General features: G+C 46.4%; 5 protein-coding genes across 7 annotated transcripts in view; 3 read left to right on the forward strand and 2 right to left on the reverse strand.

Annotated features, from left to right (window-relative positions):
• Positions 1-1,463: 1,463 nt before the first annotated feature.
• On the reverse strand, positions 1,464-4,698 carry LOC6589584 (signal transducing adapter molecule 1). The gene is made up of 4 exons (XM_002014257.2): positions 4,437-4,698; positions 3,677-3,954; positions 2,377-3,595; positions 1,464-2,300 (listed from the first exon to the last, which is right to left on the reverse strand). Exons 1-4 carry the CDS (start codon positions 4,477-4,479, stop codon positions 1,789-1,791), a joined length of 2,052 nt encoding a protein of 683 aa, XP_002014293.1. The 5' UTR covers positions 4,480-4,698; the 3' UTR covers positions 1,464-1,788.
• Positions 4,699-5,464: 766 nt separating this feature from the next.
• LOC6589583 (aurora kinase B) lies at positions 5,465-6,804 on the forward strand. Of its 2 annotated transcripts, XM_026988574.1 has the most exons (4): positions 5,465-5,677; positions 5,731-6,448; positions 6,511-6,627; positions 6,713-6,804. In XM_026988574.1, exons 1-4 carry the CDS (start codon positions 5,544-5,546, stop codon positions 6,731-6,733), a joined length of 990 nt encoding a protein of 329 aa, XP_026844375.1. In that variant the 5' UTR covers positions 5,465-5,543; the 3' UTR covers positions 6,734-6,804. The 2 variants fall into 2 exon arrangements, with proteins under 2 accessions (XP_026844375.1, XP_002014292.1); XM_002014256.2 differs by having other exon boundaries at positions 5,466-5,677; positions 6,511-6,804.
• A 186-nt stretch (positions 6,805-6,990) lies between these two features.
• On the forward strand, positions 6,991-9,141 carry LOC6589582 (palmitoyltransferase ZDHHC3). Its single transcript, XM_002014255.2, has 3 exons — positions 6,991-7,381; positions 7,458-7,898; positions 8,031-9,141. Exons 1-3 carry the CDS (start codon positions 7,266-7,268, stop codon positions 8,299-8,301), a joined length of 828 nt encoding a protein of 275 aa, XP_002014291.1. The 5' UTR covers positions 6,991-7,265; the 3' UTR covers positions 8,302-9,141.
• LOC6589581 (SET domain-containing protein SmydA-8) lies at positions 9,098-11,892 on the reverse strand. Of its 2 annotated transcripts, none has more exons than XM_026988680.1 (4): positions 11,522-11,892; positions 10,222-10,551; positions 9,934-10,160; positions 9,098-9,866 (listed from the first exon to the last, which is right to left on the reverse strand). In XM_026988680.1, exons 1-4 carry the CDS (start codon positions 11,878-11,880, stop codon positions 9,268-9,270), a joined length of 1,515 nt encoding a protein of 504 aa, XP_026844481.1. In that variant the 5' UTR covers positions 11,881-11,892; the 3' UTR covers positions 9,098-9,267. The 2 variants fall into 2 exon arrangements, with proteins under 2 accessions (XP_026844481.1, XP_002014290.1); XM_002014254.2 differs by lacking the exon at positions 11,522-11,892 and adding an exon at positions 10,629-11,403.
• A 1,613-nt stretch (positions 11,893-13,505) lies between these two features.
• The window catches only part of LOC6589324 (neuroguidin), a 55,765-nt gene continuing 48,385 nt past the window's right edge, over positions 13,506-20,885 (forward strand). Inside the window, exon 1 of the mRNA XM_002014248.2 lies at positions 13,506-14,061. Coding sequence (XP_002014284.2) covers positions 14,053-14,061 — 9 coding nt within the window. The 5' untranslated portion in view covers positions 13,506-14,052. The remainder of the gene's footprint in view (positions 14,062-20,885) is intronic.

Below are 20,885 nucleotides of genomic sequence, written 5' to 3' on the forward strand. Positions count from 1 at the left end.
CTCGTACTCGTACTTTCTGGCGTGTGAGACACTGCCAAAGATGGTCGGAAATACATTTGAATTCGCTAGGAAAAGTGCATTGTCGGTTTGCGGTAGATATATTTACACCTTTTTGGTTTTGTATTTAATAAACCAGTGTCAAGTATTCCGTGTGTCTTACGACATTCTAGTACACTTCTAATTTTTGATAAATAATGGGTAAACACATAGACTGTTCTTAAATGGCCGGATTATCCACTATGTGGGAGGGATCATCGCCATTTCCCATAAGCTCTATCTCGATCTTATTGCCCGTCTGTTCAAACAACAGCTGTTCATCGGAGATATTACGCTGCACTTCTTCCAGTTAGTTCGCCAAGGATCCTCTTTGTCCACCGAATCCTGTTTCTGAGCTCTACCCCACAGCCACAGCACCCGAGATGGACAGCGTTCGAGACCGAGATGGTAGCCTCTTCCGACCAACCACTTGAACTGAAAGCTTTCGAAATTTATTGTTTTCATAGTCCAACCATAAGTCCAGAACGTGCTGCTTTGTGAGACTATTCAGCGTTTGTATTTGCTCTTCCTTGCGATTAATGAGGTACTCAGTGGCTACGAACTCACTCCGATTCCGCATTACTTCTTCGTCCAAGCTGGTGTCGTGTAGTCGATGCGTTGTTGTACGATCAGACTGTAGCCCATTTGTTCTTAAGTGCGCAGCTGGTTGAAAAAGGGTTCTTCCCAAATCAACTCTACCGGATCCATCAGGAACTCCACTGAGATCATCTGGTCCAATTTGCTAGTTGTTTGTTACAATAGTATTCGTATCCTTGTGCTTTAAGGTTTATCTTCACTAAGCTATCGTCCAGTGAGAATGGACTATCTGATTTTTGGCTATTGTAAGTGGAAAGGACTTGTTGCATTGTCTCACGCGCTTTTTCTTGAGTAAAGCTTCCCTGTATGAGTCCTTGGGCGTACAATTTCTTGTGCTCGATGTCATCCCCGGGTCTGTTATCGATTGATTCATATTTCTCTAGCATACCAAATGGTCTATTCTTTAAGATCATTAAACACAGTGCAAGTTTTAAAATCTTTCCACCTATGGATGCCTGGAAAAAACTAGGCCACAAACTAAGCTCTGTCGCCTGCCTGAGGAAATGTTGGAACAAGCTCGATGAGAAATACTACTTCAGACGATATGACTCGCTATTTTAATATGTGCATTGAAAGAAATATTGTACTTAGTAAGTGTACTGAATGATTTTAATGAATATGATTTGTTTCGTTATTTTTATCAGATCATTATGCATACAATAAACGTAATATATAAAAGTTATCTCTCTTGCACTCAATTAAGTTATACGTAATGTAGAATATATGTTGTATAGTATATATCGCAATCAAATCGTTACCTCATTTCCATAAAAGATATTGTTAGGACATAGAGAAATCTACCCAAAGACCAACAAATTAAACAAACAATATAAAGGAACATTTTATAAATTATTTTGGCGTATCTGAAGAGTTAATTTAGAGGACATATTTCAGCTTAAATTCTTGACAGAGCCGGCGGAATTTTGGTTATCAGTTATCAGATTGTATCTTTGCTTGTCTGGAGGATCTATGAGCACATATGTACGTAACAGAGATTCGACCACATCTGTTCTCTATGAAGTTATCAAGTTATACTTTCAGAATTTGTTTCTTTTCAACTGATCGGTCGTGATCACAGGATACAAATTAGTTCGTTTTTGGGCAAATTAAAGCAAACCAATAGAAGGATTCAATTTGATTGGGGCTTGGTTGGTTTTACCACTGCTGCTGGTAGATGGGAATGTTGTTCTTGACGGCATCGTTCTGCATGTGATAGCCAGGCGCAGCTGCGGGCTGTGTCGCCATGCCCATGATGGCCGTTTGCTGATGCACCTGACTAAATTGATCGTGTGGCGTGAGCTGATGCTGATGCTGCTGCTGCTGTGGCACGTAGCTCTGTTGGGTGACTGCCGGAGAACCATTCGGTGCATACAGATGCGGTTGGGGCTGCTGTGGTGTTGGTCCGGGCTGATATCCCTGCGGCGGCCCCGGCTGCATGTAAGCATGAGGGGGCGGTTGTGATTGCTGTTGCTGGATCTGTGTAACTGCGGGCGGAGCTTGGGCAAACTGCTGCTGCTGGTCTTGTATTGTATTGTAGCCTGGCTGATGCTGCTGTAGTGGCGCTGCTTGCTGCTGCTGGTGGGTGGACACGGGTGCTGGCTGGGCATTATAGAGGGGCTGGGGTGCAGGTGCAGCAGGGTTTAGCTGTGGCAGATGGGGGGGTAGCGCTGGAAAAGAAATTAGTGGGTATACATCGGACGATCAGTTGTAACGAGATGCTCTGTCAGCAAGTGCTTCACTTACAGGTCATCTGCGCTGCGTGTCCATTCTGAAAAGTCAGCGGCACCTGACTCTGTTCCAGGTAACCAGCCGGAGCTGTTGTCGGGGGCGGAACATTTGTTGGGACGTTGGGTACGGGGGCATAAGGGAGCGAGTGCATTCCTGGATAGCTTTGGTGCGGGGGAAAGCCACCCGCACCGGGATAGCCTGGCGCTCCGTACAGAGCGGCTCCCGGAAAGCCGGCTAGGCCCGGCATGAAGCCTCCAGCTGCTGCAGCAAACTGTCCCGCGACGGCCCGATCATCCCTCATCAGACCATGATAGAGATTTATGGCATCGACAAGATCACTTGACAACTGCGTCAATTGGGCGTGCTTACGATCCACTCGCTCTAGTTCGGCGTCAATCAGAGGACCCATTTGATGAACCTCCTGCTCTAGCCGGAGCATTTCGTCGCTATCCTGCGAGGGATCTTCGGGATTTGCCTCGTGGAGTAGATGCAAAAGACGATCAATCTTAGCTTCGTCGATCTCCACGGGCTGAGCAGAGGCAGCAGCTGCTGCTGCGGCTGCAGCTGTGGCATCAGTCTTTTGCTGCAAAGTCGTTGCGGAGTCCACATCCTTCTGGGCAGCTCCTGTCTTGTGCTGCTGATTGATGTCCAGGCGCTCGGGATCCACAGATAAATCGGCAGTGACGAAATTCGAGGGGAAGAGTCCCTCTCCTCGTTGATTGAAGCCCTTCCACCAGTTGGGGTCGCTGTCATCCAACACATGGATAATCTCGCCAGCGAAGAACGTGAGTTCGTTTTCCTCCGCAGCCTCAAAATCATACAGAGCTCGAACTTTTCTTGGCTCGGGAGCTGGGGCTTGGTTTTGGTTTGGGTTTGCATCGTTGCTTGCGGCGCTGGAGGCCCCTCCGAACGACGGATACAACGATGGATAGGCACTAGAGTTCCCTGCACTCGCAGCACTTCCACTGACAGCCTTGGGACTACTCTTGCCCTCTTTCAGCGACAGTTCTATGGCCTTGGCAATGTCATCCTCCTCTTGCTGGCTGCTCACGACATTGGGGTCTTTTGGCAAATTGGCCGCCTTGTCTGCAGCTGTTTTGCTACTCTTTTCGCCAAGATTCTTAAAGTCGTAGCCTTCTAGACGCAGCTTGGTGTAGAGAGCAGGAATCAAATCCAGTTCCCGATCGTTCTTGTAATCATTTTCAGCCCAGTTCTTTAGCACTTGGCGCATTTTCTGGAATGCATAAGGAGTAATGACAGAAAATGATAACCAGTCTTACTGCTTCCGTGATGTATTTTTGTTGGGTGTATTTACCAGCGTCACCTTTGGCTCTGCCCGGGTCAACAGCCGTCGAAACTCGGTTTCGAAGTCACGTGAGGCAACCTCCAGATGAAAAGGCTTGCCACAATTGTTGGAGCAGGCGTCCAGCAATGTGATCGCCTGCATTACCACATGGGGATCGTTGTGGCCCATGCGCCGCATCACCGCCTTGAGGCAATCCTTAGCCAGACGAGGATTTGTGGACACCTTATCGCACACATCGAGAATTAGAGACCAGTTGTCGTTCGTATTTGTCTCGCTTGTGGCTTTTTCTATAAGTTAGAAACAAAGAAATGGCACTGACTTATCAGTATTGCGAGCAATTGAACGTGACTCACTCAGCAAAATAAAGGGACAAGAACAAAGATAAGCGGAGCGGACCGGAATTGATTATAAATAATATACAAAAATCCATAGAACCCGCAGCAAATTGTATTAGGCGCAGGTGGGGGTGGCACGCCAGAGACAGACAAACACGTCTATGTGGTCTACGTCACTCAAGGTCAGCGACTGCAGTTGAAAACTTCGTAAATAAGTTCAACGAACGACGCAAAGCTGCGCACAGCATCGCATCCCCTCACATGACTGGGGCATGCTGTCTTTGTTGTCTGCCCGACTTTAACGAGAGGGGCCGGAAAGGGATTGGAAGGTATCAACGGTGTAGCCATCTTCACAGATTAGATTAGAAGACAAATGGCGGTGACTGTGGTCAGCTATGGATAGTTCCAATTGAAACCAGGTGAGGCAGACTTACCCACATCGGCGTCAAACAGCGACGATTGCCCGAAAATTCCCATTTCTTTGACCAAACGAGCGCTCAGCTGCCTGCCAACTATTTGTGAAATTGTTCCAAATGATTTTTCCAATTGTACTTTGTATTGTTGTTCGTTCTGCTCTTGATTTTCTTTGGTCTCGTCTCTCTTCTTTGCAATCGATTTTCAGTGCGTCACAAACTGGTATTTGGACTGGGTTCGCCGGCCGAATCTATTTCTTTATTATTTTCAGGGGATACGGATCTACACAAAGTATACTAATTAGTTTAAATGAAAGAACAAACGCTCTGCATTCGCTTAATTTACTTATTTTTTGCGTGTTGTTGTGTGTAAAAAAATGACTAATAATGCAGTGTGACCGCGGACTTATGGATCAAATATACCGTCTGACACTCAGAAATATACCGTATCATGTTCAAAATATACCGTAAATATACTGACGAAGCTGCATCATATTCCCCGTTTTAGATATTCCGTCAAATATTACTAGCCAGATAGAAGCCTCAGCCCTGCACATACAATTTTATCCGATTAATGACTCAATTTTCTAATTGACGGGCCTCAAAATTGCTAACGATAAGTGTGGCCGTTGATGACTAGACGAAAAAACGACAACCAAATTTTTTATCGATACCTTTTAACAGCACGAATGTGCGACTCCAGCCAAATTCGTGATTTACATGAGTAAAAATTTTGCAATTACTTTTCTAATCTCTCTCTTCCGACATAAAAAATCGAGGCCTAGTGGAATACAAATTTGTTTTATAAATACATCTTTATTAAAGATTACTTGTGTTGTGACAAGTGACAGGTAAGGTTATTGTCAACATTTGGCATTTTTCGAAAACGGGCACATTATTTTCAGCATTTAAATAAACAACAAAAAGCGCGCAAAAAAGTAGGCTTATGTGGTATATGTAAGGTATATTTCCAAACTGTAGCGTATTTCTGGGTATATCTCTGAGGGTCAGACGGCATAGTTGATCAATTTGATCCGCGGTCACACTGAGGAAAAGGACGCCGCAAGAAAAAAATTGAAATTCAAATTTAAATTTTAAAATTAAAAACTAAGCAACTGTATCAGAGCCATGACACTCTTACGTTCTAAGCACGCCAACCGCAATCATTTGCCGGCATTAATGAGCAAAGTGCCGGATGAGCACCATGAGCCAATTAAAAATATGTGCCTAAAAATGATGTCTCATGATGCCTATGGACAGCCGTGAGTATTGGATTAGTAACGCGAAGCTGTCTTCTAATCTTGGTCATCCGCAGCTACGAATGGAGCTCTCGCGACTTCGAAATGGGCGCTCACTTGGGGAGAGGAAAATTCGGGCGCGTCTATTTAGCCCGAGAGCGCTACTCGCATTATTTGGTGGCGATGAAGGTGATGTTCAAGGAGGAACTACGCAAGGGAAATGTTCAGCGTCAGGTGCTCCGTGAGATAGAGATCCAGTCGCGACTCAAGCATCCCAATATTTTGAGACTTCTGACATGGTTTCACGACGAGAGCCGGATCTACCTGGCTCTGGAGATCGCCTCGGAGGGAGAACTATTCAAGCATCTGCGTACAGCGCCCAATAATCGGTTCGATGAGCCGCGCTCTGCGAAATACACCTACCAAGTGGCTAATGCCCTGAACTATTGCCATCTGAACAACGTCATTCACAGAGACTTGAAGCCCGAGAACATTTTATTGACAGGCACGGACGATCTAAAACTGGCCGACTTTGGCTGGTCAGCACACACACCCAACAACAAGCGCAGGACCCTTTGCGGAACACTGGACTACCTTCCCCCGGAAATGGTGGATGGCACTTCGTACGATGATACTGTCGATCAATGGTGCTTGGGGATTCTGTGCTACGAGTTTCTCGTGGGCTTCCCGCCCTTCGAATCGAACAGCGCGGAGAACACCTACCAAAAGATCAGGCACCTCGAGATTCATTACCCATCGCACTTATCAAAAGGCAGCAAGGAACTGATCGCTGGGGTAAGGCGTACACTTCTTTATACTGTGAACGACTTCTTTAATTATAATTCATTTTCTTGTAGCTACTACGAAAGCAGAGTAATGGCCGGATCTCTTTGGTGGATGTGATGACCCATCCTTGGGTTAAGGAGGGCATGGCCGAGAGGGAAGCACAACTGCGGCTGAGCGAGCGTGGCAAGGAGAACATGGCGAAAAATTAGAATTCATTTGATACATGGAGTAATTTAAACTAATTCACAACTGCGGCTGAGCGAGCGTGGCAAGGAGAACATGGCGAAAAATTAGAATTCATTTGATACATGGAGTAATTTAAACTACTTTATTATTATCATTATTAAAAGCAATTTTCATTTCAATGTCGCAAAAATTTTCAGTTGCATTTGAATCACACTGGATACAATACTGGACTAGACTGCAATGAGTTTCATTCGGTATTTTTCAGAGAAAAAGTATTTTTCCGTCTTGTTTTGTTTTACTTCCCCTCGACGGTCACACTAAATTAAATGACAATTTCAAGCAACAAAAAAAAACAAGAGATGAAAAATTCCTGAATTATACCAACTACAATAGTATAGGAGGACAGTGCAAACACAACTGGCGATCCCGCTCAAGCAGCCCGGACGCTGCCCACGCCAGTACTGATAAGTACGGGCCGAGACAGCAACCCTAAAGGGAGTTTAGCAACAATTGTTATTTTCCGTCTAGCCTTTGGTGGGGGACACGAAATCAGCCGCGTTCGGTTTTTAATTTAATTAAAGAGAAAAACCGATACGATAGCGCGCGGATTGACGGCGAGGTCGCCGAGTCACACTGTGCTATGGTCTTTATTCGCGATCCCTGTGGCATTGCCTGTCTGGTGATGACCTACGGCGCTGTACTGTATGCTGACTATGTGGTCATTCGTTGGATCATCCTCACCACTATGCCCGGAAGGTGAGCTGTGACTGCCAATGGCGGTAATGGACGGGCTTGAAACTATAATGACATCTCTTCATTCTCGGCCCTGTAGCATTTGGACCTCGTTCCATGTTGTGCTCTTCAATACGGTCGTCTTCCTACTGGGCATGTCCCATACCAAGGCCGTCTTCTCCGACCCGGGCATCGTACCCCTGCCAGCCAACCGCTTGGACTTCTCGGATCTGCACACCACAAACAAGAACAATCCAGTAGGCAACGGACACAGCAGCGAATGGACAGTCTGCACTCGCTGCGAGACCTATCGACCTCCGCGGGCCCACCATTGCCGGATCTGTAAGCGGTGCATCCGCCGAATGGATCACCACTGCCCCTGGATCAATAATTGCGTGGGCGAACGCAACCAAAAGTACTTCCTACAGTTTCTCATTTACGTGGCCGTTTTATCGCTTTACTCCCTGGGCCTAATTGTTGCCTCTTGGGTGTCGCCCTGCGAGGAATGCAATCAGAATGTGATTGAGTCACAGTTGAGAATGTAAGTTGCATCTCCGGAAGCCCCACACAGAAAACTCTCCTTTTTGGTGTGCCCAGTTCTGATCTGCATACAAATTAGTTTTTTACTGAGAGCTGTGCGTTCCAGTACTGTAGTTTTCACCTTCCTTTTCAGGATTCATTCCGTCATCTTGATGCTGGTGTCGGCTCTGTTCGGGCTCTTCGTTACCGCCATTATGGTCGATCAACTGCATGCTATACTGTACGATGAGACGGCCGTCGAGGCGATACAGCAGAAGGGAACCTATCGGCCAAACCGACGCAAATATCAGCTGCTGGCCGATGTGTTTGGACGTGGCCACCCGGCGCTGTGGCTGCTGCCGTGCACCAGCCTGAACCACGCCTCCCGCTACCACGACACGCCCCTGCTTAGCCACGATGTCTAGGCCGTGCGTGTGTTTGTGTGTGATACGCATATGCAAACCCCATTATAGCCTTCCGGATAACTTGAAGTCCCTCCTCTTGTTTCTGTATGAATTGTGTGCTTCTGTGCGTGCGCAGCCTCAGAGTGTTTTAGTTTTTAATTTTCGTGTGATTTTTTTAAGTAGTCCAGCACGTTTAACTTCACCGTACAGAAAGTCAGATCGATTCCAGTTACGGAATATGTATTATTCGCCGATTCCAGACTTAACTTAATTTATGCTTTAGTTTATAATCAATTGAAATTATAAATATATGTAGAAGAAGCAGGAGATCTGAGCCAGGGAGAGTAGCATACTCAAGACGGATGCGGATATTTTATAAACCACTTTTTGCAATTGCTTGTTTGAAAACGCATGCGTAGATATACACCGATGTGGACGAAAACCATTGAGATCTTCGGCAAACCGAAGTCTGCACAGTCTCTGTACCCTTGCCGATCTGATCATTCTAATCTGAGTCCTAAAATATCTCATTTGTATAAACTACGATGTAGCGATCGTCCGCTTTACTGTTTTGTATTCATTGTACGGGAAGAAAGGAGCTTGGAAGCAAGGGTATGGGATGGTATGTGGGTATGGAATTTTTAGCAGAGCATTTAATATGAAACCGAATAAGAAAAGTAATCCATATACCAAAAACCAAACAAAATAACCATTTATACATACATGTACGTGTGTACGAGGGTAGCTTGGGCGGCAAAATGTGCAGTAATAGTTCGTATTAAATGTAATCAACTTTAAGGATTAATTAGCGTGAATGTGAGGCAATGACTTTTGTTTTTATTAAAGTTTATTTTCCTTCCATTTCCTCCGATTTCTTTCATCATCAACGCCTTAAACTCTCAACTTTCTTCATTGTAACACGAAACCGAATTGAGATTTTCCTCGTGAGCATTTTCCAATAAATCTACCGATACTAATAAGCAATCATCAGTCGAGTTCACTGCCCAATCCCTCGACACTCAGTGTGAGCTGCCTCAGTGCCTGTTTGGCCACTTCGCACAGGACTCCCTCTTGAGAGCACTTGTCCTCGTACTGCAGGATTTCCACGCACTCCTTGAGCAGGTCTATGGCGTCGACGAGACGGGCCCGCAGTTCACCGCCATTCAGTTTGCTGGCTATGAACCCACTCTTCGCCAGTAGTACCAGCGGAACATGCAGCTCGTACAGATTCATGGCCCGGGAGCGACTCAGGCCTGGCTCGAATTTATTGAGAACGCTGAGCACCTGACGACAAAGTTCCGCCTTGCGCTCCAGCAAATCGTCTGACAGCTGAACCATCTCATAGCGCTGCACCCGGCCGTACATCTCGATGAGCAGCTGCCTCAGTCCAGTGGCAATGAAGTGAAGCGGATGGAGCAGAGATTTGTACTTTCGCAGGAGTCGTTCAGCCTCCTCCAGCCGATGCGGGCCCATTTCAAGAGCTTGCACCCCACTGACCTCTGACTGGATCGACTTGATTGTGGTCTCCACATCCACGTTGCTGGTGCTGGCGCCGCAGCTACAGCAGTTCCAACTAGTGTCGACTTCTGTGATATTAGGCGGAAAGGGAAATGAGTGGAAGCCCCTCTCAAAAACGTGGGATCGAACGCTCACCTGTGGGCTGCTTGGACGCTAGGAAGCCCTCCGCGCACTGGCCACACTTGAGGCTGGAGAAGTGAGTCTGTAGTTCTGTCGGATCCAGGCAGCGCTCGCAGTTGCAGGTAAAGAATTTTCCCTCTCGCAGGTGCGTCTGTCTCTGGGCAGTGCCGTCCAGGGTGTAGGTGTAACTGTGGTGCAACGGCTGTCCATCGTCCAGGTCTACCATGGCACGCAAGCGGATCCTATGGGCAAGGCACAGTCAGAAAGAGTGTGGCGGAGTTTTGTTGGGATTGTCATATTCACTTGAAACCCTCGCTGGGATAGATACTCCTGGCAGTGTTGGGCACACAGCTGTGGGCCAGAATACCCGTGTAGGGATAGAGGCATCTCAGAGGATATCCCCTCGCGGTTCTCGCCTCGAACGCGTTCACTTCCAGCACTCCGACCACCTGCATGATGAGCTCCTCGCTGAACCGCGAGGCCAGCTTGCAGGGACCGCGCAGATACTGGGCTATGTTCACGAGGTCTGCATGCCAAACATCCTCGTTGAGGCGACGCTCCGACTCGTGGTGTTCCATAGGCGCCACCTCGACCTCCCAGCGCTTGGGATTCGCCTCCTTGGCTAGCAACACTCTGCAATTGACGGAGATCATAAGGTTATGCGACAGATCGAGGTCTATTTTTGTTCCCTCGTCGAGTTTCACTTTCACCTGAGCGGCAAAATACAGTCCAGTTGTGGGCAGTAGCTACTGCCCGAGGGAAGTCTGTAGAATCGAGCCCCAGAAATTTGGAACTCGCGACACTCCAGCTGGACGTGCGGGCTATCCTCGTTCTCGGAACACTCCTCGCACAGCGGCCAGCCGCATAGGACGCAGAGCTCCTCCACATCGGTTGCGGGTGCGGGTCGACAGCAGCCGAGGCATACCACCGGTCCATTGCACTTGGGCCCTATGGCAAACGGTAGTTCCTCTATGAGAAGGCTGCGGGCCGGCGTCGACTCTTGGGCCACCAGGTAGCGCCCACAGACGGCACTCCACTGCACTGATGTGCGATTTACTGGGCGCGATGTCGCCGACGTCATATTTCTGACTGACTCGTACCTGCAAAGTCAGCCATCTACGCCATCTGCCATCAAGAAAGCCAAATCTCTTAGCCTGCCCAAGCAGAAACATTAATATTTCACAGGAACAGTGGAGCGAGCAGGCGATGGGAACGTCAAACCGATTCGAAGAATCTGTCAGTTATTGGTCGGTTCAAGTAGCGAAATAAACATCTAGATGCATATGCAATGTAGTCAGGCATTCTTCTTGAAGTTGCAAGTTCATGGGCCACATGTCAGATCCCACGTATGGCGCTTTTTACATTGGACTTGGAGCACTGTGCCGGGAACTGTATCGTTGCCTTCTGATCTTCGCCAACAGACTGCGCTGCCGTCTCTGACGTCGTCGGCGGCCGTTGCTGCTGGGGTTTCGCTTTTAGCCGGCTCACGTTTAATTTAGACGAAATGCTTTGCGGCTGCCAAAAATAATATTTTCATACGCCTCCCTGTCTGGCTGCCTTCCACCCTGATCTCAGGCACCCCCTGGACCACCCACAAACTAACCTCAAAGGTGTTATGCAATCCAGCTGCGTACAGACGCCATCCTCGCTCACATTGCCGGCGAATGTGACGCGAGCAGCAGAGAATACGACGCATTCGCTCCGATGATGGATGCCGTCATCATCGCCGCCAGCGCACACTCCACACAGCGGCCAGTCGCAAAGCTCACAGCGGTCCAGGGAGTCCCCATCTTCGCCGAACTGTAGGTACTGGTGGCACCCCAGGCATACGATTCCGCTGTCCCTTTTGGGGCCGAAGGCGAAGGGCAGCTCCTCCACAAGTAAATCCCCGCGTTGGACTGGCTCCGCGACGGCCAGGCAACGGCCAAAGACTGCGTCGTGTTCCAGCCGCGCCTTCAACATATTTTCACTGCACTCGAATTCGAATGAGCATTGTTCCGTCACGATCGATAAATGCAACTCAATTGCTTGGAAGAAAGATGTCTAAAAATAGAGTACTCTCTGACGAATAAATGATCGCCTTTGCCAGAATTCGCATATTGACGAATTGGGCTGATTGATTGATTGATAAATTAAAGCATTGATTAATAATCCATTGAACCATATTGAACCATTTTAACGCCTTTTGAAGGCCCGTTAAGATAGAGCCCAGCTGATTTGGAAGCTTGCACCATCCTCAGCGAAAAGCTCTCTTCTACGGCTCATGATAGGGACTCATGGCTATTAGGGCGTCAATATGCGGGTTTTATTGGAACACTGGAGAAGGAGGATGCTCGAAACAGGCACCCAACGCAGGTTGAAACAACAAGGGTTTCAAACCCCATCTAATGCAGACCATGGACTCAAAACATTGGAAAATTGCTTTGCGGCTCAAGAAAAATTTGACACTGTGCCTTCTGAGCCGCCAATCAATTCAGTTCCTCCCGGCAAAAACTTTTTGATTTTTTAAACACCAATATTGCTAATATGGGGAAAGCAGATCGGGTTGATTCTATCAACTAGGCCAATATATGCAATTACACATATATTTTATATGGAAGTAAAATTTTGAAAAAAACCGTTACTATCGATAATATTGAATTTCTCAACTATCGATGTATCTAACAGCCAGTGAATCGGTGTTTCACATCTGTTCGAAAATCCCACCATTCCCCCGGGATGGGCTCAGCGTGCATTCTCGCATTCATGTGGCAATAATGGCATCTGGGGCGCCTTGTTCTGTATCTGCACTCCACGCCGATGCGGTAGAATCCTATAATCCGGGATTTACACGGCAGCGCGGAGAATATTTTGATAAGGACGGTAATCCTTTAAATTTGTTGTAGCTGCCATAGCAACGGTTTCGTAGAACAAAAAGTTTATATTGGCATTGATTTTTTCCATGGGTAAATTAGTTATTTAATTTAAATTTAAGTTCAAAATATAGAATATCGTTCGCCAGAACAGCCAAATTGTGCTATCGATAGATGATAGTGTTGGCCAACGGCAAAATTCCGACAAACAGCTGTCCCACAGAACTTTGAATGTATCATCTTTCGTTTCTTTCGCCTCAATTTCACCTTATTTTATAAGCAAACCAGTAAAATGGGGTCGTTAAAGATTACTAGTCTAGTAGGGAAATTAAAAGGACAATCTGATAAAATTATGCGTTTGGAGTTGAAGGTCAAAGGTATCTACTAATGTTGAACCGAATATCAATATCGAGGATTATGGTTTCCAATCCTGGACTGCGAACGATTAACCCATTGTAGGCCAAGGGGGTTTTTTAATATACCATCGAAAATTATGCAAATTTAATCATTTTAGCGCAGTTCAAGTGCAAGACATCATGGCTTTTTTTTTAATTTGAAGAATTATGGCATGGATCTACAAGAAGACAAGAAGAAGTAATATTTTCCGCCATAAGGTTTGAATAAATTGTTAAATTGCTTAAATAAAGGGGGCTTAAGAGGGCTAACTTCGATTTCTTATCGATATACAAGAAATCGCCGTAGCATGAAAACAAGTCAAGTATTTAAAAGCCAACAAAACAAGAGAACACGAGAACACGAGAACACGTTCGGTTCGTACTTTTAATTGCACGGAAAATCCATCTCGGGGAAACGTGTAAATCGCGTGAACAACCATCAAAATGCAATGACTGCGCGCAACAAAAGCAACAGCAAGCACACACAAAACCAAAGCAACAACAAGAATTAAATTGAAAACGCAACTAAATTCTCGGCCGCGTGTTTTCTTATTCCTACGATTTCTCCCGCTCTTTCGCTTGCAACAAACTGCATAATGTGTGTGTGCGCGCGTGTGTGTTTGTATTGAATAATAATAAAAAGAATACGAATAAAGGGGAATATTATTAAAACAAAAGTGAAATTAAACACGTGCTATCCGTTCTCTCTCTCTCACACTATCGCGCGCGTGTTGTTGTTGTTGTAACTTTGCTTTTGCGTTTTTTGTTTTGCCCCGCAATTCGTTCGCTCTCGGTCGTTCCATTGACTGTTTTGCCGGTTCAGGCGCTTTGATTTACAGTTGGATTGCATTTCTGGATAATAACAAAAAAGGAAACCCAGCAACAAAATGGTGCAGGTCAGTCAAAAACGATGGAAAATATTCGTACACGGGATACAGGGGTACCCCTCAGTTGTGTGGAAAACTAAAATTTAAGAACCATTTATTTGTAATTGGGATTTTAGAGTATTCTGTACTCAACACGAAGGTGTTAATTACGGAAATGATTCTTAGAAAGAGTTTTTTGAGTAGGATAAGGATTCCAGAATTTCCCACTGTACAATGCTCTGAAATGGGAATATGGCGTGTAAAAATGAAAGATTGTGGAAGATTGATTGTGATGAAGGTGGATATATATAAACCCTATCCGAAGAAAGACTAATCTTTGGAGATAAAAGTGAAAAAAAAAACATAGACGGAAAAGTTTTTTAGTTAATTTTCTATATATACTAATGCTGCCCAGAATTTTTGAGTATTTCCACTGTACTTTCTTTTCCCCTGATTCCCTTACGTGATATTTTTGATCTATCAAAATACAACCAATATTTATTCCCACTTTTACACCATAAATCCCCATTTTGACTGCTCATATAGCACCGTACGAAAATCCCTACAAAGTCAAGTTTTACAATGGTTTCAAAATCCCTAAATCATAAAATTGGGAAACATTTTCGTGTTTTTTGTTTTTCCCTTCCACCCCATGGAATAGGCCTTTGCTGCTGACCTTTTGACGTAACGTGTGATACGGTATACAACCCTCTGCAATTCCAATTCCTGAATGGGACACTAGGACCTGAAAGTGCACCACCACCACCCCAGCCCCCGAGAAACGATCCACGCCTCACCACCCCAACGCGTAAAACCCCCCTCCAGCACCCTTGCCGAGCAATGCAGTGTCCCAAACGGGAATCAACCACCACCAAAAGAGCCGACGACGGGAAAAAATTGAATATTCCGATATGGAAAAATCCCAATTGGCTTCGGGAGTTGCCAGGGAAATTGCAGGACCATTAGAGGAGGAGGCGGAGGAGGAGGAGGTCCTTGCGCCTGTCTGTCGATGCGTAATGAACACCGAAAAACGTTGCATTTAGTCAATTTTCCATCCACGAAGCGGCTGCAAGCGGATCGGCAAAAGAAAAACATAAAATTGCCAGCTATCTAGGATAATCAAGGATGCGACCCGGGGGATACCCTGAGAAGAAAATAGAGATACTTTCATATATTTAAGAATATTTCCAAAGCTCTTAGAATTGCGTAGATCTCTTGGAAAACAAATATATATTTTTCTGGAAATAAACCTTTTAGATAAAAGATATATATTTCTCAGAAACCCATCATCAATCAAAGGATTTCTAATGTGCCTATAATATAGTTTTCCGATGCTCTAGATTTGTGGAAAACCATCGAACTTTAGGACTCCCCTTTTGATACCCTCTAAAAACAGAGATTTTCACTAGCTCGACTCTTACCTGCCGCACACCTCCCCCCTGCAACCGCCGAATATCTGAAGTTCCAGTTTTGGATTTGAAATGCGTTTTGCGACCAACTGTCCTCCACGTTTCACATCCACGTGTCCTGTACGGGTGGAGGAGTCTGGGACACACACACACACACACACACACACACAGAGATTCGGTCGAAAGCAGAACCAGGTCCCGTTCCCATGCTGCTGCTGCTGCTGCTGCATCCACGTCAAAGCGCATTTTGCACATTTGCATTTGCCGAGGCCTGGAGTATATGGGGGAGGAGGGGGGTGGGATGTACGGGGAGGCGGAGTGGGGTGGTTCAGTGGGGTGGTTCGGTTCGGTTTTGGTTGCGCTTTGGCCTATGTTCAATAGCTAAAAACGAGGCATTTCTGACGTTTGACCGAACTTTGTTGCTGTTGTTCCACTCCCGGACTCTCCTGCCTTCTGCCTCCTGCCTCCTGGCTCCTGCGACTCTCTCCTGCCCCTGCTTCTGTTGCTAATGGCATACCCGGAGAGGGGAAGGGAGGATGGGGTACACAGGAGGGTAATAGGCACATTTGTACACTGGACTTTGTACCATAACCCATTCCCACTCTCCCGGGGAGTCTCTTATTTTGTAACTGCATCCCCGTGCAGCCCCGTGCAGCCCCCGCCCCCGTCCCCCGCCCCGAAGCCTCGAATGTTCTAGGCACAAAAATTTCAACGAGGATAACAGACACGGGACCCATGCTAATCAGGACAATTAAGTTAATAGTAGTACTAGTATGTATCCGTGTAGGCATAGGGTTATATGTGTGTGGGTGGGGAAGAACTAAGGATCCCAGACAGAGAGGAAAACTATTAAACAGAAAATATTGGAAAGAGATATGAAGTGTTTTATAGCACTGGTCCTCCAGTGAACGAGGTTAATTCGCTGCTGAAATGTTCCCCTAAGCGAAAGGATACTTTTGTTTGGAATGAGTCGAACGGCAGGCGATTTGGGGACTTGGAACTTAAGAAATTGTTTCAAAAAAATGTTTTGAATAAAGATCTAAAGATCTTTTTTTTAAAATTGTTTAAACAAACGCAGAATTTACCCCAAATTTATATCCCTTTATTGATAAAATGTAAAAATTTTAGAAAGTAAATTCACCCCCTCGTTGGCCAAACTTTGTTTCTTATTCCTATGGAAATTCCCTGTGCTATTTGTATGGCCCGGACTTTATTCCTAGGGCTTTTTTCTTGGGCTGGCGTTGGCTTGGGCGGCAGGGCGCCAGCTTCCGTTTGTGGGCTCCCTCCTTGGACTCCACTTTGTGCTGCCTTTCGAATCACTTTGCTTGCCACGCCCCCGCTGCCCCAACTCCGCCACCCCCCAAAGTGTGTTTCCATGGCAAAATGTTGAAATGTTCCATCCTTTGGCTTCCGATTCGATTTCTCGTGCCCTGCCTTGTCCGCCCGCTGCCTTGAGGGCACTTTCCTCTCTCTCTCTCTCTCCCTCCCTCTCTCTCTGTATCCCTGTGTGAAAAGGTTTTTCTCCTCTGAAAATGATGTAGGTTTTCCACGTGTGCTTCTGCTGCCTGCTGCGTGCTGCGTGCTGCCTACTGCCTGCCTCGTGTGTGTGTGTGTGCGTGTGCGTGTGCTTGTGCGCTTTGCTTTTCAATTATCAAATGCATTTCCCTCCAGTTTTGCCTTCTTTCTTTCAGTTTGCCTGTGCTTTTCCTCCCCAACCATCCCCCGCTGATTACCCTCGTTTTTCTTGTGTATATCTTGTGGTTGGCGAGCCTTCTGGGAGGATCCCCATTGATCGCGTGTAGCATTTAGTCCACCGCAGGCGGCGGTGGGGGATCGGTGGGGACAAAGCGTCCCCCGAAGACGATCGAATCCCCGCTGGTGTGATACATCAGTGGCTCCTGTCCAGTCCCTAAGGATAAAAGCAGAAATAGTTGGTTCTTCGGGATGAGTGGCAACAGTACCTTGAGAAGCGGAAATCCTTGTCTGGATTGCACCCGAGAATGTCTGGGCACCTGCCCCGAAGCTGGCGGACCTCGGAATAGCCCAACGAAAGGAATCTTCAGCCAATAAGTTGGCCTGCTGCTGGAGTCGCTGGGCATGCTGCTGTTGGTAGTTTTCCTGCCCAGCCGGAGTCTTGGCACGGAGCATCGCACAGATAATGGGATGGAGAAAGATGCAGGCAAGACAGAAGAAGCCGATTGACTGGTGATCCGAGGCACTGAAGATCAACCAACAGGCGATGCCTCTGAGAATGAAACGATTGAGGCGACCAGTTTGGCGATTATCTAGCCGCTGGAAGACCACACAGAGGGCACACCAGCAGGCACAAAAAGCCCGAACCAACATGCTGGGTCGCTCGTAGAAGACCTCGCGCAACGCCGTCGACAGGGATCCCTCGCGCAACAGCCGGAGATGTCCAGTATCGTAAATCGTTATCCAGGTGCCCAGTTGGAACCCCAGGAATGCCGCCAGGCCGTACAGCAAACGGCGAGAGGCCCCGACGCGTGGCGCAGCCCGCCACAGGAGGAAACCCAGGCAGAACTTTGTCACCCGCCACTTGTCGGTGTTGGTGGTCTCCAGAGTCAGTTTGAAGCCGTGGTCCGTGTAGACCCCATAGCAGATAGGCTTATTGGCCCTCAAATTGATGTACTTATCCTTGGCCGTCACGGCCTTGCCCTCGGCCCACTCCTGTTGATGCTCACGGGCCAGGTGGATCTTATGGTCTGTCTCCTCCATGTACTGACTGTACTCCGCTCCTTCTTCGATTTCCAAATGGAGGCAATTGCTTTTGAAAATCGTCAAAAAGGAAAATGGCTCCCCTTTCCAACAAAACACTTGGACGTAATTGTTGTTGGTGTACCGCTGCACCAGGCTCTGTGCCTTCCGGATGTGTGTGTCTCCAGGTACAGGAAACATCGGTGGATCATGGTGGAGGCCATTTTGTAGCGCCAGGATCGGCATCAAAACCAAAAGGCAAATAGCAGAAAGATATTTGAACATTTTTCAATTGTATGTTTCACCGAGTCAAACTTTGCTATGAGGTTAGGTTATCCTACAGTAGAGTCAATGATCTATTGTTTCTATAATCCCTGAAATGTGTTAACGCAGAGAAACTTTGCAGTATTTTTCTGAATCTTTGGTTTGTGTTCTCTTGAGGTTTCATCTGTCATTCTAGCAAGTTTAATCAACATCGGATAATAAATCCAAACAGAATTGGAAGTTCCATTAATTTTCCACTTCAGGATTCATCTCTCCATCTATGTCAAAGGATACGCAGGGAATGTGCGTGTGTGTTCCTTGAGAAACGCATAAAAAAGGCGAGAGAAATATTTGCCTACGAAATTGTGTCTCTCTGGCATTTCTGATGCTTCCTTTTCGGGCTGTGCATTTTTTTTCTACGCATTTCTCGGAGATCCTTTGTGCCACATTTTCCCTCAATAGACGCTGTGGCAGGACTTCCCTTTCATGCATCCTTCGTTCTATTTCCACTGCCACTTTTTTTTCGACTGACTTGGAAATAGTACGCGCGGCGAGTACGCCGTACTACTACGAGCCATTTACACATGGGAGGAGGCCTGCGCTTTCTCCTTCTTCAGGGACCTCGCCAGCAAAAGTCAGGGGCGAAAAATCCAACAAAAAGTCGAAAAAAATAAGGGAAAATGGTGATAAAAATGATACAGTGTAGATACCCTTTCAATAGGAAAAATTACCTGGATATTTTTGGGTTTTGTATGGAATAGATCTTGATGTAGAGATCATATAGTAGCTGCCATATCATTTGATATTATTTTAATAAACGTAAAATTCCGTTCAAGCTGTTTCTAAAACCTATACAAACCCTCACAAAAAGGGTATTGGAAAAAGAAAAGAAATTGAAATTTCTGCTGGCGTTCATTCTATCAATGTGAAAGGCTCGGCGCAGGAGGACTGCAAAACAAACAACAAAAAATTGCACTACAAAAAAAAGAAAAACAAATAAAGAAATGAAACAGGAGCAGAAGCAGAAGCGAAATGGGGAAACGAAAAGAAACTGAGAAAAAGCAGAAGAAATCCACGCACAAAGTGGCAAACAGAAAACATAACAAACGGCCGGCAAAGGAGAGCAGGAAGAGGACCCAAAAGACACCAAAAAGAGAAGCAGCCGCCAAAGCAAGGAAAAAGCAACGGCAACTGGGCGGAAAAGAGACGGCAGGCAAATGAATGAATGTCGAGCAAGGGGGAGAGCGGGTGCTGAAGGAGAGTGCTGAGCGGAGAGCTTGCTTGCTTCGTTTTTTTTCTCTTTCTCTATGACCAAAAATCGAACTGGAATTTGTGAGCAAATTTTTGTTGTTGTTGCTGGTACTCTTGTGATGATCAGTGCAAAGAGAGGGTATGATGATTTTGGAGTAGGTTTTGGGAAAGTGAAGAAAAGTGGGATAAATTTCAGAGAAATCAGTACTTATAGTCAAGGAAAATGCCAACATACAGCACAAATATTCCGATATTTCGGGTTTTCGAACTACAAAAAAAATTGAATTTATTCAATGTAGACTTTAATGGTAATAATGGTTACCATACCAAGTTTTATAATTTGAATTGCGAAAACCCAAAATATTGAAAGATTGATGCTGTATGTTGACTTTTTTCCTTGACTGTACGTGTTTTACTTCATTGTTTTGCTGAAAAGCATAAAAATCGCTTCCCTGAGGATACGTCTTCCAGGGTATCAATGGCTTGGGTCTCCCAAAAAAACCTACGCCTACGTTTCCATTCTGCGCCTGAGTGCTCTGCCTGCTGCTGCTCTGCCTCGCTCCCGCAGCTACACTTCTCTGCTTATTCCTCTGCTCCGCTCTTTGCCGCTCTCCTGCGCCTTTGCGCCTCTGCACACAGAGCTCTGCTGGGGCTATCATTGCGTTTCGTTTGGAACGCATAGTTTTTTTTTTTTTGTTTTGGTTTGTGGGTATATGCAGGGGCGGGAGGAGTAGTGTGCAGGGGGAATAGTATAGTGTGTGTGTGGGGGGCAGGCCTGCAGCCGCCTCATGCATTTTCCGTGTTTCGTATTGTGCGCAAAATAAATTGGTAAACAAGTGCGAGCGAGAGAGCGGAAGGAAGACATGAGAAACGGGAGCGGGACAGAACGAGTGTGGTGTGAGAGATAGGTGGGAGGACAGGCCAGGCCGCCTGGTCAATGGCAATACATGACATCCCGTTTCGTACATAGTCCACTCTCTCCCTTTCTCTCCGTGTCTGTGTGTGTGTGTGCTCTCGTGTGCGTTTCGTCCTGTTTTTTCCCCCCGGACTGCATTTTAGTGTGCACGACTGTGCCTGTCCATTGTTCATCTCCTGCTGCCTCCTGCTTCTCCTCTGGACTTTAGCCTATGCCTCTGCCTCTGCCGCTGCCACCGCCACCCCTTCTGCCTCCCTCCCTCTCTCGGGTATTGAATTTTGTGCGTCTGCTGCGTAGTT

This window comes from Drosophila persimilis, unplaced genomic scaffold, assembly GCF_003286085.1.
Source record: "Drosophila persimilis strain 14011-0111.01,24,50 unplaced genomic scaffold, DperRS2 tig00000191-arrow-pilon, whole genome shotgun sequence".
Taxonomy (NCBI): Eukaryota; Metazoa; Arthropoda; class Insecta; order Diptera; family Drosophilidae; genus Drosophila; species Drosophila persimilis.

Excerpts from the sequence above, each read along its gene's own strand:
- LOC6589584 (XM_002014257.2), bottom strand. The coding sequence starts at position 4,479 with ATGGGAATTTTCGGGCAATCGTCGCTGTTTGACGCCGATGTGG. Across the intron at positions 3,955-4,436 it reads GCTGTTTGACGCCGATGTGG|AAAAAGCCACAAGCGAGACA; the intron begins GTAAGTCTGCCT and ends TCTAACTTATAG. Across the intron at positions 2,301-2,376 it reads ACACGCAGCGCAGATGACCT|CGCTACCCCCCCATCTGCCA; the intron begins GTAAGTGAAGCA and ends TTTCTTTTCCAG.
- LOC6589583 (XM_026988574.1), top strand. The coding sequence starts at position 5,544 with ATGACACTCTTACGTTCTAAGCACGCCAACCGCAATCATTTGCCGGCA. Across the intron at positions 5,678-5,730 it reads CATGATGCCTATGGACAGCC|CTACGAATGGAGCTCTCGCG; the intron begins GTGAGTATTGGA and ends GGTCATCCGCAG. Across the intron at positions 6,449-6,510 it reads GCAAGGAACTGATCGCTGGG|CTACTACGAAAGCAGAGTAA; the intron begins GTAAGGCGTACA and ends ATTTTCTTGTAG.
- LOC6589582 (XM_002014255.2), top strand. The coding sequence starts at position 7,266 with ATGGTCTTTATTCGCGATCCCTGTGGCATTGCCTGTCTGGTGATGACC. Across the intron at positions 7,382-7,457 it reads CTCACCACTATGCCCGGAAG|CATTTGGACCTCGTTCCATG; the intron begins GTGAGCTGTGAC and ends TCGGCCCTGTAG. Across the intron at positions 7,899-8,030 it reads ATTGAGTCACAGTTGAGAAT|GATTCATTCCGTCATCTTGA; the intron begins GTAAGTTGCATC and ends CTTCCTTTTCAG.
- LOC6589581 (XM_002014254.2), bottom strand. The coding sequence starts at position 10,999 with ATGACGTCGGCGACATCGCGCCCAGTAAATCGCACATCAGTGCAGTGG. Across the intron at positions 10,552-10,628 it reads GACTGTATTTTGCCGCTCAG|AGTGTTGCTAGCCAAGGAGG; the intron begins GTGAAAGTGAAA and ends CGTCAATTGCAG. Across the intron at positions 10,161-10,221 it reads TATCCCAGCGAGGGTTTCAA|GATCCGCTTGCGTGCCATGG; the intron begins GTGAATATGACA and ends CCTTGCCCATAG.